General features: G+C 37.4%; 1 protein-coding gene across 2 annotated transcripts in view; it reads right to left on the reverse strand.

Moving 5' to 3' along the window:
* Window positions 1–972: 972 nt before the first annotated feature.
* The window catches only part of LOC120423429 (sodium-dependent phosphate transporter 2), a 121,791-nt gene continuing 106,452 nt past the window's right edge, over window positions 973–16,311 (reverse strand). For both annotated transcript variants that reach the window (XM_039587234.2, XM_039587233.2), the window contains exons 2-7: window positions 14,306–15,533; window positions 9,409–9,834; window positions 8,753–9,341; window positions 8,311–8,682; window positions 5,851–6,036; window positions 973–5,779 (exon numbers count right to left, since the gene is read on the reverse strand). In XM_039587234.2, coding sequence (XP_039443168.1) covers window positions 5,458–5,779; window positions 5,851–6,036; window positions 8,311–8,682; window positions 8,753–9,341; window positions 9,409–9,834; window positions 14,306–14,498 — 2,088 coding nt within the window. In that variant the 5' untranslated portion in view covers window positions 14,499–15,533 and the 3' untranslated portion in view covers window positions 973–5,457. The remainder of the gene's footprint in view (window positions 5,780–5,850; window positions 6,037–8,310; window positions 8,683–8,752; window positions 9,342–9,408; window positions 9,835–14,305; window positions 15,534–16,311) is intronic.

Here is a 16,311-nt window from a genome sequence, read left to right on the forward strand (position 1 = left end):
ATCGTGCCCGACCGGTTTGTGTCATATTCGCCAGAAATCATGGCAGAATTCTGGGGCAAATCTGGGTGAAATTCTGCCAGATGGCTGGCGCATGCCCCCAGACGAACGTCAGAGATGCGTCCGCCATTTCCGACCGGGTTTGAGGTCCCCAGAAACACGTGCACTTTGAATGTTTCAAAAATATTTAGACAGGGCAAAATGGTTTTTCTCCTAAGTTTGTGTTCGCTACTCCCACATAATGCATGCAATTTTTGCTTGTTTGGGACAGCCACGAACCGCAAAACATAAATAAATAAAATTTATTGAAATTTCATTATAACTTCAGGTTAATGGTTGAAGTACTAAACCTTAACCAAATGCGCTCAAAATTTCAGGTTAGCTTTTGGGGCCTTATTGCAACACTTTTGTCTTTTTGATATATCCGTGAGCCACGCTACTGCGCAATCATTTTTGTAAATTTTTGTAGGTCAGTGTTATTTATATATTTAAATCTATATTTAAATATAAAAGCAATTTCCCACGAAAACAGCATGATTCGAAAAAAAGTTCTCCGATCGGGATCAACATTTTTCTGGGGGTTCCGAAATAAATTCGACCCGTATTTTTCTGTTTGGCCATAAGGGTGACCTACGCCGTGGTGGGGTGGTCCAAAAAAATTGCCATTTTCGTCGAGAATTTTTGATTTTTTTTTGTAATATTTGCGACCGCCAAAAAAGTATTTGTTTTTACGACGAACTTCGTCTTAGGGCTTAGGGCAATCCAAAATTTCGCGCATCGGAATGAAACGCCTTAAGATGAAACACCCTTTTCCATCCCGGGAGGTGCTATTCAAGTATCAAAGCCTTTCGCCATGATGGTTATCCTAGGACCATTAACACTGCACCTTTTTTCTTGGACAAATTTTCAGCGACAAACAGTAAAATTAAATACAAATAAACAATTTCGGATTCAACTAAAACCAACAACACCGCATTCCAGGTTTTGAGGATCTTGTTTTATTTTTTCCTGTTTTGTTTTTCATCTTTTCATTTGCTTGCTTACAGCTAGTTACGTTACAATATTTTTTTGTTGTTACACCTTTCAATTTTTGCAACTACACTCTACGTTCACGTTTACAGCAAGAGATTGTTGGATTGTGTTTTTTATGTTTTGAACATCATCTTAGTTTCGTCTGCTTTTATTTGCGGAGAATAAATTCGAGATTTGCGAAAGGGTGAAAATGCATCCGCCTTGCTTGCCTTTTGCTTTCTTCTCGTCTGGCCCAATTCTCTAACCCTGCTGCGACTTCTTCATCACAAAACACGTTGCCTTTTTGCTTCTGCTGCTGTTGGTGCGGTCCGTTGCCGTTTCAAAAACCGAAAGATGACCGATTTTTGTTTTGTTTTGTTTCGTTGCTAGTTAAACAAGTTCAGAAGACAGAATTTTCAAGTCTTTTTTTCAAGTGGAGGTGCGCTCGACGAATTGTTAGGACTTTTGGGTGGTTTCGCGGGGCCCTCGTTTTACGGAAGGTTTGACCGCGGGATTGGTTCGGAGCGCGCGGGATTCGTTCGTGGTTCTACGAAAAGTGTCTTCCTGCGTTGTTTAACCGTTGCCTTGCCTTGCTTTTTTAGTTTTTTTTTTGTTTAAGTAATTCTTTTCTCACGTCATCTTTTTTATTTAATTGTAAGTATCACCCTAATCATAATAATATAAGTAATTAATAATTCTAGTATAAATTTCACCGATGTTTTTTTTAAGTCTGCAGACATTTCTGATTGATTTTGGTAAACTTAAGTGGGTCTTTGAGAGTGTGTGTGTCAATGAGAGGATTTTGGTTTGCGTTTGCTCTGCGTAAAAAAGAACCGAAATGACTTATTTTCTAGACAACTGTCCCCCTTCAATTTTGCTTGTAACACTTATCAATTACGTTCACTAATTTGTGTTGTGTCTATTGTGGTGACGCGCGCTGATGCTAAACTTTTAGTGGAACCTAAAAGAGACGTGCTTTCTGCTCTCTACGCACAGATTTTAAGCCGCTAAGTACTAGTTTTTATTTCGTTTATCCTCTGAGAGACGACTTAAAGAAAAATGATAGAAAACTAAACAAAATATTCCCCCATTTTTGGCGTCGGAGGAAGGAAGTCAAATGCCGAATGGACGTTTTGTTCTGCTTGATGCATTATTAAAAATAAATTAGAAAAAAAAGCCGCAACGACGATTTGCATTTTGTCAACGATTTGTTTTCTTTTGTAAGATACACACACATATTTACGAGTCCTATAAGGATTAGTTCAAATGTCTAACGTTTTACGCTGTTGGGATTCATTTTGATTTTATGTTTTCCATTTGGTTTTCATTAATTCAACATTCAATGCAATAACAGTGGTTTCTCTTAACATTAGTACTTCTTCTGCCTTTGTTTGTCAAAATAACACACATTTACACGATTCACTACCGCGCCGCGGACCACGTGGTCACGCTAGATTTGACCACGAGGTGGTCTAGTTTTAGCCTTTGTTTCGGCGGGATCTAACACGGGTGCACGAAGGAGGTGGCGTGGTGGGATAGTTAGCTCTGGCATGGACTCCATTATTTTTAAATAGAAATGAAACTATGTGAAGGTGGGTCTGGTAGGCTTATCCAAGAGAGCTGTCACAGGCGACAGAGCTTCTGCAACAAAAAAAAACGTGTGATACCGCATTCGCATTAGCTTCTTATTCGAAATACAGTCGACTCTCTAGCTGTCGATTTTCTCGATATCAATATTGCTCCATCTGTCAATTAATTTTTCAGTCCCTTCGAAAGCATGCTTTGATTTTTGAATTCTATAATTTGAAACCTCCCGCTCTCGACGGTCCCTTCAATATCGACACAGAGAGAGTACAAGTATGTAGATTATAATAAGGCAAGGCGGGCTGTCAAAATAGTTAGCACGAAAGCTGGTTTCTATACGGAGAAAAGTGAAACTTGGAACATTTTGCGGGCAAATTTAACCTTTTTTTTCTGTAGGGTATTCAAAACAAGTAAATAAAAGCTTTAAATAAAATTAATCCAAAAGCGCTTTCGGTCCACTTTGGCATGCAAAACAACCCTACAGGAAAAAATCCGGTGAAATTAGCGGTGATTTGTTACCTTCTCTGAAAATCTCCATATAAAAACCGATTTGCGGGCTTTTTTTAACATCTGGAAACTAACTCGTACTTTTTGACAGTCTGCTTTGTTTGTTTTTCTCAAGGTTTGCCTGCATATATTTGCAGAAACGTCAACCTGCATACATTTTGGATTGTTTGCGAATTTGTCCAACTGTCAAACACGAAAAAAAGCGAGTTTGTTTGTCATTGTCTAATATCTGCTTTAGCGGACATTCAATCCAATTAGTGAATCCAATCTGAATGGTTTCAATGCACGAAATGATTTGTTGACATTTTTTCAACTCCTCCAGCAAACATCAAACCCTACAAACTCTGGCCGGAAAGATTCGGCACCAAATTTGTAGGTACCGAAAAGTTTTGTTATGTTCCTGATTGACGGATTCAATGACCCGTGCGATTTGAATATGACAATTTTATTGAAATGGCACAATTTTTGTACCATTCGAGTTGATACATATTCAGCACTTTGGGTGCGTTCTTTTATTACGTAACGCAAAAAAAAATATTTTTGGACCCCATCCCCCCCCCCTCCTCGTGGCAAAGTGTCCATGCAAATTTATTTTTTTTATATGGAGCGTAACACGGCCTTGAAACCTCCCTCTTCCCCAACTGCGTTACGTAATAAAAGAACGCCCCCTTTCTCTGAAACTGTCAACATTGTCAAATTTGGGATATTATTGTTCACAACGATAAAGCTTATTTTTCTGAGTACAATGACCCTTTGTACGACCGCAAAGGATTTAAAATGAATTTTTAAACCAATTTCAAAAAATTGACTTCACGGTCTTTTTTGACAGGAAAGGTCCTACGTGACAGCCTAGGTGACAGCTCGTTCCAAGGGGACCATAGTTGATCCATCGAAAAAATGTTGTCTTGTAAATTTAATTTTTTGCATTAAAATGTAAAAAAAGGATCGGAAATGGTTTTTAATCGTGTTTTTTTACCGTTGTACACAAAAATTTACATAGGGCTTTAGGACCCTATTGTTCAGCAATCCAAACAATTCAATGTTTTAAAATATTGTTTAAAATGCGTAGAATTTGAAAGCAACACCAAAAGCTTCCCAAATACCGTCGAGATTTGCAAGTACCTTTAAAAGGAGGGGAAATTCACCCAAGCCGTGATACCGGATGTTTAAAGACATTGGCGTTTTGAGGATAAGCACTATCAGGGCACTTCGTGCCCATCACGGAGAGTTATTTTTCATAAACGAATCCGTTCGCCCGACAACCCACAAGTTTCTTGGAAGATTCCTACTCGGTTCTAGGCCTCCAAAGGCTTGAATGACCTAACGACCTAATTTGACACTCAGGTCGGGTACATATTGCATACAATTTTTGTTATTGTATGCAACATTGATAAACTTTGCAGGAAAACCCTCCTTTTGAATTATACTTTAGTTTTGAAAAGGGCGAATTTAAATTGTCAAACAATAGCGTTCAGGAGGTCTGGACGACTATGCTAGAAATTGGGGAATTGTTGTATTATCACTTTCGGCGCAAAAAGGTAACCTCAAAACTGAACACGCAAACACCTTGGAACACAAAACCCGATCAAACAAGTGAAGTAGACTGTGCAACCCAGTAAGAGAAAGTGAAACAGACACATAGGAAGAAGCAACGTAGGAAATCATAAAACGGAAGTGCTCTTTCTCCTGCAAAATCGTACAACGCCATCTCTGCACGCGGAATTGACTGATTCGAAACAAGTGCGGCGAGTTCATTTGTTTGATTGTTGTTTTGGCTTTTTTTTCATCTCTCATTTGTGTTTTTTGCTTTATTTTGCTCTAGTTTTTTCTTTTTTTCGTTATCACTTTTGTTGTTTGAGATTTTACACTTAAAAATTAATTATTGTTTTTTTTTTGTTGTAATGTTACTTCACTAATCATGGCTTTCAAACATTTATTTCTCCTCGTCTACAGAAGAGAGAAAGAGTTCTGTGTGTGTGTGAGTGTGGGTTGTAAGTTTTGTGTGTGCACAAACTTTGAGACCAGCAACAAATGTATTCAAATCGACTCCATTTTAAGTACACAGAGTAAAACCTAAAAGCAATCGCGTTCGCGTTTCGATAGGGAAACCTAAACAGTCGTTTTCCTAACATCATTATACAAAAACGTATGTGTGTGGGGTGTGTGTGTGTGTTTTCATCTTTCAAAGACTCTGTATTCCTACGATAAAAAAAAAACAAAACTTTCAACATCTCATGCACTCCTAAAACCGTTTCCTGAAAATAATCCTGATTTAAAAAAAAACGAACCAACAACTCAATCTGAAGAAACTCCTCCGAGATGTCCTTCCTTCCTCTTGGCCGCTTCTCCTCCTCCTTCTTACAACACGATCGCACACAGCGCGTACATAAACGCGGCACTCAGCAGCGCAGCCACCGGCACCGTCACCACCCACGCGTACACAATGTTCCGGAACAGGCCCCAGTCGACGGCCTTTTGCTGCCCAGTCGCGTAGTGATGATGCTCGTGCGGACTGCGCAACTTCAGCGCTTTCTCCTCGTCCGCCGACAGCTTCTTCGGGGCGCTGGCCTGGCCCACAAATACCACCGAACCGACCTTGCAGTGCGTCGTCGAGATGGGCAGACCGATCTTGGACGCGAGCAGCACCGTGAACGCCGCACCGATTTCGATGGTGAAGCCACTAAAAAACACAAAAACAAATCATTAGATTATTCGAAAGCCCCCAGAACTTTAAAAGCGGTCCAAACTCACGTCGACGGGGTAATCTTGGTGAGATCGTTGCCGATCGTCTCGATGACGCGGCGTCCCCACAGCCACAGCCCGACGGAGATGCCGACGCCGCCGTACAGCAGGATCGCCAGCGGCGTTTCCGACTTTTGCAGCACCGAGCCCTCGCGGTAGATCATGAACAGCGCTATCAGCGGGCCGATCGCGTTACTGGAAGATAAGAGAGAAAGAGATCGTGGAGACCAATGTTAGTGATTTTTGTTTAGACTTAGGGCATCTCTACTGCAGGGGGCAAATAGAAGATCAATTATCAAGTTTTATTTTGTTGTTATATTTTATATTTTGAAAATCAATATTTTTTTAGATTTTCGGTTGTTTTGAATCCAAGAGTAAATCGGAAAACTCAAAAACGTAAAAAATGTAAATTTAACTTTTTTTAATTTTTTAAATAAAATTATTAAGTTATTTGTTTTTTTTAAGCCGTTGCAATTTTTTCCTAGGCTGGGCTTGTAATTTCAATTTTTATATTTTTTTATTTTAAAATTATGTTTAATTAAAATTTGTTTATAAATGTTGTTTAATCCTTTCAAATTTTTAAACTTTTCAGTGCTTTAAAATTTTTTTCTAATTTTGAATAAAATTTACAATCTCTTAAATCTTTTAAATAAATGTTTTTTTAATTCAAAGTTAAAAAATAGTATCAGAGTGTTCCGAAATTTCTAGAGTTTCTGAAATTAAGAAAAATATTAAGATTTCTTGAAAAACTAATTTGAAGAATTTTTAGCATTTAAAAAGCTAGAAATAGCAGTTTATAAACAATTTTTCAATTTCTTTTTTCGACTATTTTTTCAACTTTTGTTTTATTTTTGATTTTTTATCTCTTTTCAGCTTTTATTTTACATGTTTTGGTTTTTTTTAATTTATGTACCTACCAGTTATTTAAATTTTCTAGTATTTCAAGAATATTTAAAAAAAATAAGGATTTTCATTACTTTTTTAAAATTTCCAAAATTTACATTTTTTAAGGCTTTTTCAAATATTTATAAAGTTTTTGCAACACCAACATCCTCCCCCCCTTCAAAATCGGCCCGAAAAATCAAGGGACTACAAAAAAAGTTTTTCAAAATACTTTAAAATTTGTGAATTTGAAATTTTTGAATATCAGATTTAAAAAAATTAGGTTGAGATGGCTTAGAATATTAAGAGTTAAACAATTTTAAATTCTCAAAAAAAATACTGTCAAAAAATAACTGTCAACAAAATTAAAGTTTTAAAAATGTTTAGACGATATTTTTTTCAAATTCAAAAATGCCGATCAAGTATCTAAACTTCTTAGTCATGATGGTTATCCTTGTAGCTTTAACACTCAACCTTTTTTTTTGGTATTTTTTTTGTAACACTTTGCTACATTTAATTATTTACATTTTTTAAAATTTTAGAGTGTTATAAAATTTTAATTTTTATTTTAATTCTTTGTAAATATCAAATTCTTAAAAAAAAATATTTTTTCTAGAATTTAAAAAAAATTGCATTGAAACTAATAAATTTATAGATTTTTTTAATTAAGTAATATTTTTTAATGTAGATTTTTTCTATCGGAATGTATGAAAACAATATTTTTTTTTCATTTTTCATCAAAATGTTCATGATATGTCGAAATGATAAATTTATTTCAATTGAATGTATACATTTTCAATTTTTAAAATTTTTATATTTTTTCTGATTTTTTTTTATAAATTTCAGCATTTGAATTTTGTTAAATTAGTAAAGAATTTCCACATTTTTTGAATCTTCAGATTTTCTTGAATCTTTGAAAAAATGACGGAATTGTAGCCGTTTTTTAATTTGTAGAATTTTACAAAAACAATTTTTTTTTGAAACATTTTTTTTTAAAATTTTGAAACAATTTTTTTAATCTTTTAAATAAGTTTTTTTTTAATTTGCAGGATTGTCAGAATTTATAGAATTGTGTCCTAAAATGAAGCTTTAATTTGTGATATTCTTGTACACAACGATAAAGCTTGTTTTTCTGAGTACAATGACGCTTTGTACAATCGCAATAGATTTAAAATGGATTTTAAATCATTTTTTAAAAATTTACTTCGCGGCTCTTCTCGACAGAAAAGGTCCTACTTGACAGCTCGTTCCAAGTAGACCATAGTTATCCATCAAACTAATGTTGCCTTGTAAATTTTTTTTTGTATTAAAATGAAAAAAAGGGATAAGAAACTGTTATAAATACCGTTGTACATTAAAATAAATAAATAAATAAATAAAAAAAAAATTATATATAATTTAAGCACCCTATTGTCGTGTTTTTATAGAATCTTTTCAATTCAGGTTTATGCCTTCGTGTTTGCCTCCAATTGTGGAGACGCCCTTACCGATCTGGGTTTGAATTGGTACCAAATTCATATTCTAGATTGAATCTAGATCAAAACTGATTTCCTCCCAGTAAAAATGATTCATCGAAATCGCTCTTACCTCACATCGTTGCCACCGTGCGCGAAGCTTCCGAACGTGGCCGTCAGCACCTGCAGGAACGAAAACAGCGCCGAAACGTCCTCGGTTTCCTCGACCACCTGCTGCGCTCGCCCGTCTTCACTTCCGTCCTTTCCCCCGATCAGCGGCACCTTGCTCGAGTTGGGCGACAGCGTCGTACTGATGAGCGAATGGTCCAACCCGGCGGCGTTCTCGATCTTGCCAATGTCCTTTTTCAGGTCGTTTCCGGTGGCGGTGCCGCTGCTGTTGTTCAGGATGTTGGGCGGTGCGAGCGTGTAGTCGGCGATTGGCAGCGTGCTGTCGCTCTTGGGACTGGTGGGCGATCGACCGTTCTGGACGATGGTCGACGCGTCTCTGCGGAAGGGGGAACAAGAGAGAGAGGATTAGAGTTTGAACAGTTTGACCAGAGGGTATTCATCCTTACTTTACTCCGTTGCTGAGCGTAACCGAGTCCGGCGATTTGGGCGAAACGTTGTTGCTGTTCCGGCGATCAAAGTACGAGTTGAGCGCGATCCGACCATGTCCGTTCTGGTACTCGTCGATGTAGTTCAGGCTGGTGATCGTAAGATCGGTGTTGTCCAGGCTGGTCTTGTTGGCGGCCAGCAGGTTCTCCGCCTTTTGCACGATGCGCGGGTCGATTTTGTACGGGTTCGGATTGTTGTTGCCCTTGATGGCGTTCGGCGACAGGTCGATCGAGAACTTCTTGATCAGTCCGTTGTTTTGGTGCTGCGACGACAGCGAAACCAGCTCGGTCGTCTCGGTGATTGCCGGCAGCGTCTTTCCGTCACCGACCAGCGACAGCGGACGCTTCGGGCGTCGTGGGCTTCCGTTCGAGGACGAATCGCAGTCCGAGTCTCCGACCATAAACTCCGTCTTGGTCGTCTTGTCCTGATTCAGAATCTTCTTCTTCTGCCACGGCACGATAAACAGCTGAACGAGCACGGCAATGATCAATCCCAGCGAAACACTGGTGACCAGCGCAACCCAGGTCGGGATGTTATCCATGTGGAGCACTGCAAACGAAACAAGACACACAATCAATAATCTCTTCTCACAAAATAAACCCAACCAACTCCTCACATTTCGGTCCATCGTGAACGATGCTGAATATGTTAACTGCCAGCGTAACGCCATAGAACAGGGGCAACGACCGCAACCCGGCCTTCAGCGGGTTCTTGGCGCACAAAATAAACTTCCGAATCAGCCAAAACAGCGTAACGCTCATCATTCCACTAAGCACCGGCGAGATGAACCACGAACCAACGATCGTTCCGAGCGTGCTCCACTTCAGTCCCTGCATGCCGCGGGCCACCAGGCTGAATCCGATCGTGGAACCGACGATGCTGTGCGTGCCGGAGATGGGCAGCTTGAAGAACGTCGCCACCAGCAGCCACAGCGCGGAACTGGCCAGCGCCGACAGGCAGCCCAGCATTAGTTCCTGCTCGGTTCCCTTGTACATCTCGACGTCCAGGATGCCTTTCCGCATCGTGTCCGACACTTTGTACCCTGGAAGAAGAAAGAGAGGATGTGTTAGACTGGCATAATATAAATTGTAAACTATTTTTTAAGGGTTGTTTGGACATATATAACTAGCATCTGGACCAAATGTCAACGGGAAGTGGGGCTAATTGGGACACACAGTTTGAAGATTTCGTTTGACACTTTTTTAGTTTGTACCCCGTTGGTTGGTCACAGTCAAACTAAAAAGTGACGAACTGTCAATTTTTACACGATGCTCACGTACACTATCAAAACAAACGTTTGATAGTGTGCGTGAACTCCGTGTAAAAGGGGTGTCAAACTAAAAAGTGACCCCGTTCGTTTGACAACAGTTGGTGTCAATCCATCGGAGTTTGAGTGTACAAAAAAATAGAGAGATTTTTTGAGGCTTTTCTTCAGCTTTTCTGGCTTGCTTCTCGATACCGATACTGCTCATTAAAATTTTTTTTTGATAGATTCCATATCAATTTACAATTTTATTTATTGGCAGACAACTGCCGTTCTACGCATAATTGTCCCATATTCAAAAAAGTGCAACGGAGAAAAACGCGATTGAAATTTTTCGACCGTTTTTTGTGTTTCTACGCATAATTGTCCCGTGGGTTCATTTTCACGCTATAAGTCCTTTATCGTCCCAGTTAGCAGTTAATCACTCTTATTAGTAATCCTCTTGCTATACAACAGCTAAACAAGACACAATACTTCGTAAAACTAATGATTTCGTTAAAGAAAATACTTGGTGGGACAATTATGCGTAGAAGATCAACGATGGGACAAACAGACTTGGTGTTGTTTTGATGAGTTTCCTAACAAAGCACTGGATTTTATGGATTTTTCTTAAAGTATGCATCAAATTAAACTTAACAATGTCAAAAAGTCAGAATCGACCAAAAATGACATGGGACAATTATGCTTAGAACGGCAGACAATTCATTCAAATTCAATTTGGTCGATTGGAGCGTATTCAGGGAGCCCAAATCCAACATACTAAGACAAAACTGAAGCGTTTACTGACATACACTTTCCAAAGATCGAGTTCGCGGTCAAGAAAAGTAAAAGAAATTTTCAAATCCTTGAATTCCAAAAATCTTTAATTCTCATATTTATTTGCCCCAGAATTCCAAAATTCTAAAATTCTAGGGTATTTGTCCCTATTTTGGGCCTAGTACCTATTTTAGGTCTACCAAACTTAATTCAACGAAATTGTGCCTTTCAACAAATCTAGCAGGAATCTGCCACTTGAGAATGATTCGTGCTGTCATTATCTTCATTTTTATGGGCAAGAATAATTCACGTTTTCCTCGTAAATTAGAAATAATGCAATAAATATATCACTCTTCACTTTTTTCTTGGCAAATTGCTACTTGCCCATTAGATCCAAAATTTTCACCACTTTTGCTTACCGCTTGTTGACACTCAGCGTCACGGTTTTCATCGCTCAGCACATGAATGAGAGCCGTCCCCCGAATCTCCAACCACCGGCAATGTGTTTTTATTGGTGGGTTGCAAAATCCCATTGCAAAAACAATCACTAAACTGCCACCAAATCAATAAAATAACTGATTAAAGTTGCTTCGTCCATTTCGGAAGAAAATGGATATATTTTCGGTACACTTGACAATTCTAAAAACTGTGCCAGTGTGTGTGCGCTTCTCGAATTTTACAGTCTTTCTTGCATATCATGGGCTTGCTGTTTGGCTACGCAATAAATGTTTAATTATGTTTAAACTCTTAAATGAATGATATAAATGATCTTCATGCTTATTATGCACGTAATGCAGGTGAAATCAATCATTCTAATGTTGATTTGTGGCTTAAAACATCACAATTATTTAGCATTTTTGTTGACCGAATTTGTTCGGCTGTACTGTACGAGCTGGGGCTGAGCCGTACGTCAAAAATTCTCGCCACGTGCTTCGAGATTTCAACCAATCAGAAGGTAGGCCGAAAATATGCACATTGAAGGTCGGATCCTAGAAGCAACAGACCTAAAATAAGGACAAAAAATGTTTTTGTTTTTCGGGCTTAAACAGCGATAAATCATTTTTTTATCAAATTTGTGATTAAGTACGAGCATTAGCATTAACAAACCAACTTATTCATATAGTATAAGCTAGGTTGCCTATAGCAGCCTTTGAGCAAACATCAAATTAAAAGTACGCTCTGCTTAGTAGGCCCAAAATAGGGACAAATAAAAAAGATATTTTATTATTTCTGAATTTCTGAAATTCATAAACGCCACCATGTTTGGAGTCATATTTTAGGATAGAAACCCAAATTTTGTGACAGATAAAAATTTTATGATTTGTTTACCCGGAGTTAAATTTTGACGAGCACTTCGGATAGTCGAGCAAGAACTTATTTTAAGTTTTTTTTTAAATCTCAGGATTCTTGATTTTTTTCAAATTTAATAAAATATAAAATAAAAAATAGAATTTTATAATTTGGGTTTTTTATATTATAATATTATAGAATTGTAGATGTTTTGTTATTTTTTTCATTTCTTTTAATTCTTGAATTTAAAAAATGGGTCATTCTCCGCCAACTCACACAGCAGTTGCCCCGACCCCTTTTCGAATTTCGTGAAACTTTGCTCTAAAGAGTAATTTTAGTCCCTGATCACGAATCCGAGGTCCATTTTTCGATATCTCGTGACGGTGGAGCGGTACGACCCCTTTATTTTTTCTGGATTTTTACTAAGACACGTTTTCCAGTGATTTGTAGCTAGTCACCGTGAAGAGATAGAAATTTGGTGTCAAAGGGACTTTTGTGTGAAATCGGACGCCCGAAATAATGGCGTCCCGTTACTCAACTGTCAAAAATCGTGAGACATGTCATTTTATGGAAAATTTGATGTACTTTTCGAATCTGAAATAACCCAGAACGGTTATTTTTCATTTCATTTCATTTAGAACCAAAAAAATTAAAATTACATACGTATTTTTGTAACTTTCTACGGTTATTTTTTAGAGTGTAACAATGTTCTACAAACAAAAAAAAATTAAAATTAGAGTGTAACAATGTTCTACAAAATTATAGAGCAGATAAAAACAGAAATTTTGAAATATAAACATAAGGGATTTGCATGTATTCTTTACGAGTTATCAAAATTTTACAAACAAGTTTTTTGAAAAAGTGACATTTTTGACCAATTCTTAGAAGTTTTAAACCCCAAAACTCAATCGTGTGCAAGTATTTTTTTTTTCGAAAAGTTCAGCTAATTTTGCAAAAGAATGACCATTTTGACGATTGTTGTGGCTCGTGGTTTTAGGGGTTGAAAATTCGAAAAACTTGTCAAAAATGTCAAAATAACTTTTTCAAAAAACTTAATTGTAATATTCTCATAACTCGTAAAGAATACAAACAAACCCCTTATGTTTATACATCATTTTTTTTTTGTTTAAGTCTGCTCTACAATTTTGTAGAGCATTGTTACACTCTAATTTTGAAATGATTTTTTTTGTTTGTAGAACATTGTTACACTCTAAAAATAACCCTGGAAAGTTACAAAAAATGTGTGTAATTTTAAAATTATTTTGTTTTGTTCTAAATGAAAAAAAAAAATGACCGTTCTAGGTTATTTCAGATTTGAAAAGTACATCAAATTTCCCATAAAATGACATGTCCCACAATTATTTGACAGTTGAGTAACGGGAAGCAGTTTCAAAAACATTTTTTAAACTTTTTTTGATGAACAATACGTTTTTTTTTTCGGTACGCCATTATAACGGGCGTCCAACTTTACACAAGAGTTAAAGGGGTCGTACCGCTCCATCGTCAAAAGATATCGGAAAATGGACCTCGGATTCGTGATCAGGGGCCAAATAAACCCTTAATAGCAAAGCTCCACGGAAATCGAAGAGGGGTAAGGGCAACTGCTGTTTGTCGGAGAATGACACATTTTTATTTGTGAATTTAAAAAAATATATATTAGAACATTTGTAAATTTTGTATTTCCGAATTTCGGAATTTAATACTTTTGTTATTTCTACCTGTATTTTTTAAATTTCTCAAGTTTAGTTCTTTAATGTATGAACTCTAGAGTTTTTTTTTCAAAAGGTTCTCTTAACTATTGTCTTTTATAGGTTTATAGGACCAATTAAAAAAAATAAAAATAAAACTCTAGAACTTTTAAATTTTATGAATTTAGAATTATTGAATTTTGTTTATTTTCATTTTGAATATCAAAATTTCAGATTTTTTTTTAAATTATTGGAGCTTCAGAGCGGATTTGGTGATTCGAATAGATACACAAACGTTTGAAAATATTTCTGGAGTTTTTTTTGAAAAGGTCCTATGAACAAAATTTTTATTTTTTGCTTTTTGGGTGTTTTTGAATACCCCTGACTCAAGGCGGTTCAAAAAACACCCAAAAAGCAAAAATTTTAAAATTTGTTTATAGGACCTTTTCAAAAAAAAACTCCAGATTTGTACTAGCCCAAGTAAACCATCATCAACCAACAAAAGTGCAACTCACCTATCAGCACCGCTCCGGACACCTCGCAGATCGTCGCCAACCAGCAGGCCTGCCGGATGGTCAGCACGCCCGACCCGACGCTGGTGCCGAACGAGTTGGCCACATCGTTCGCTCCAATTCCGAACGCCAAAATAAACGCGATCACAAAGCCCAGTATGACGAGCCACAAAATATCCGCTGAGAATGGCTCCATTTTTGCTTTTCTTTCGAATCGAGCGCTGAGAGAGATTTGTTTGCGTTCTTTGCGCGCTCACGAGTGAAAGAGGATATTCGAAATGGGAATCAGTGGAGTTTTAACTTCTTTTTTTTAACTTTCGAGATACTTCTCCAACAATTATCGAGGCGAAACACTCTAGACACGGTACAAATTAGTGCGCACTTGCTCTAGCTTTTTTATGAAAAAAGTGTGTAAAATCGATATCTGCAAACTCAAGTACTTTAAGGGTAGCACTATGGTATCCAAAAAAACAGTACTCGTTAAAATTCTAGTAAGAAAATTATTAATTATTTATATTATTAAATCTTACGAGTGTACTTTCTATGATAATTAAATAAAAAAGTGGCTTGACAAAAGACTTAACGTTAAGTAAAAACCGTGTAAAGTAACTGATATTGTACCTAAAAAACGTTAAAGTTAGTAAATTCTTAGCGTGACCTCCTCGAAATCGGGGACGGACAAAGGCTTTACTAACTAGCGTTTTAATTTGACAATATCGGGTAAGCAGAGTTTTGTAAAAACAGCCATCGTTTGTGGGGGGGTTTAGGTTGGTGGAAGAAGCCGCGTCGACTGCCGCCCTTCTTGTGAAAGTGAGTGGTGCTGTTCAGGCAGTTCTGCACAAACGCAAAACGGCAGGTGGCTTTTGGAGGATCGCCCGGACCCTGGGAGTGCCAAACGAGATGGCCCCAGGAGCAAAACTAGTTCAGTTAAAACTCCACACGACGCGTGAGGTGTGAGGAGGGTGGGGGGGAATTCTAATGGGTATCTCTCTGTTGTTGTTGCTGATTCCGAATGTGTGACTGTGTGTGTGTAGATTGTAGTTGTTGAGTTGTTTGTTGGTTGTCTTTACAAATGCTGCTGCTGTTGAACTTTCTCGGCTAATGCTTCTGCTCTCCTACTTCTGCTGTTGCTGCTGCTTCTGGAGGACTCCAACCGGTCAAAGTGGTTGCTCCATGTGACGTATCCGGGGTGAAATTAGACAACGCGTGTCCGTGGCTGCTTTATTCATGTCTGGAAGAAGGAGAAGAAAGGAAAAGATTAGAAATAGTAATCATTTTCAACTTTGCTTTTATTGTGTTTGATACTTTTAATCATTTGCCTTCTGATATTTTGAGAAAAAGCTTAAGGAAAAACTTGCTTAGAATTATTCTATCTATTCTAAGCTCTCGTTTATTCAGGCCTTCTTGATGGTTATTATAACGTGAGAACAATTCAAAATATTACTCTTGGCACATATTGCATGCAATGTCTGAATTGAATGAGTGCAACGAACCTCCCTAATTCTCCATACAAACTTAAGAAAAAAAAACTTTTCGGGGCCCGGGAATTTCAGGCTTGTCTAAACACAGTCCAGACTCGATTATACGAAGGCCTTGAAAATATCACTTCGGATAATCGAATTACGAACAAACTTTTTTTTATCTATGTCTTATTTTACACCTGAACAACTCTTAGAAAAATCAATTTTAAAATCCATGATGGCGGCCAAAATGGTGCTAATGAAATATTGAGAAAATGCATTTGACAAATTTGACAAAAATGGGGTCGCAGAAGGCGAATTTGATGTTCACCATTTTTTGAGTGTTTAGCAACTTTTTCAGTCAAAATTGAGGTACAGTCCAGACTCGATTATCCGAAGCCTCGATTATCCGAAGTTTCGATTATCCTAAGTTCGATTATCCGAAGACTTCGGATAATCGAATCACGATCAAAAAAAGTTTGTTTTTCGTATTTTTTCATTTTCTTGTTTTTAACATAAAATTTGAGTTCTACGACACCATTTTAGTCA

Source organism: Culex pipiens, chromosome 3 (assembly GCF_016801865.2).
Source record: "Culex pipiens pallens isolate TS chromosome 3, TS_CPP_V2, whole genome shotgun sequence".
Lineage (NCBI taxonomy): Eukaryota > Metazoa > Arthropoda > Insecta > Diptera > Culicidae > Culex > Culex pipiens.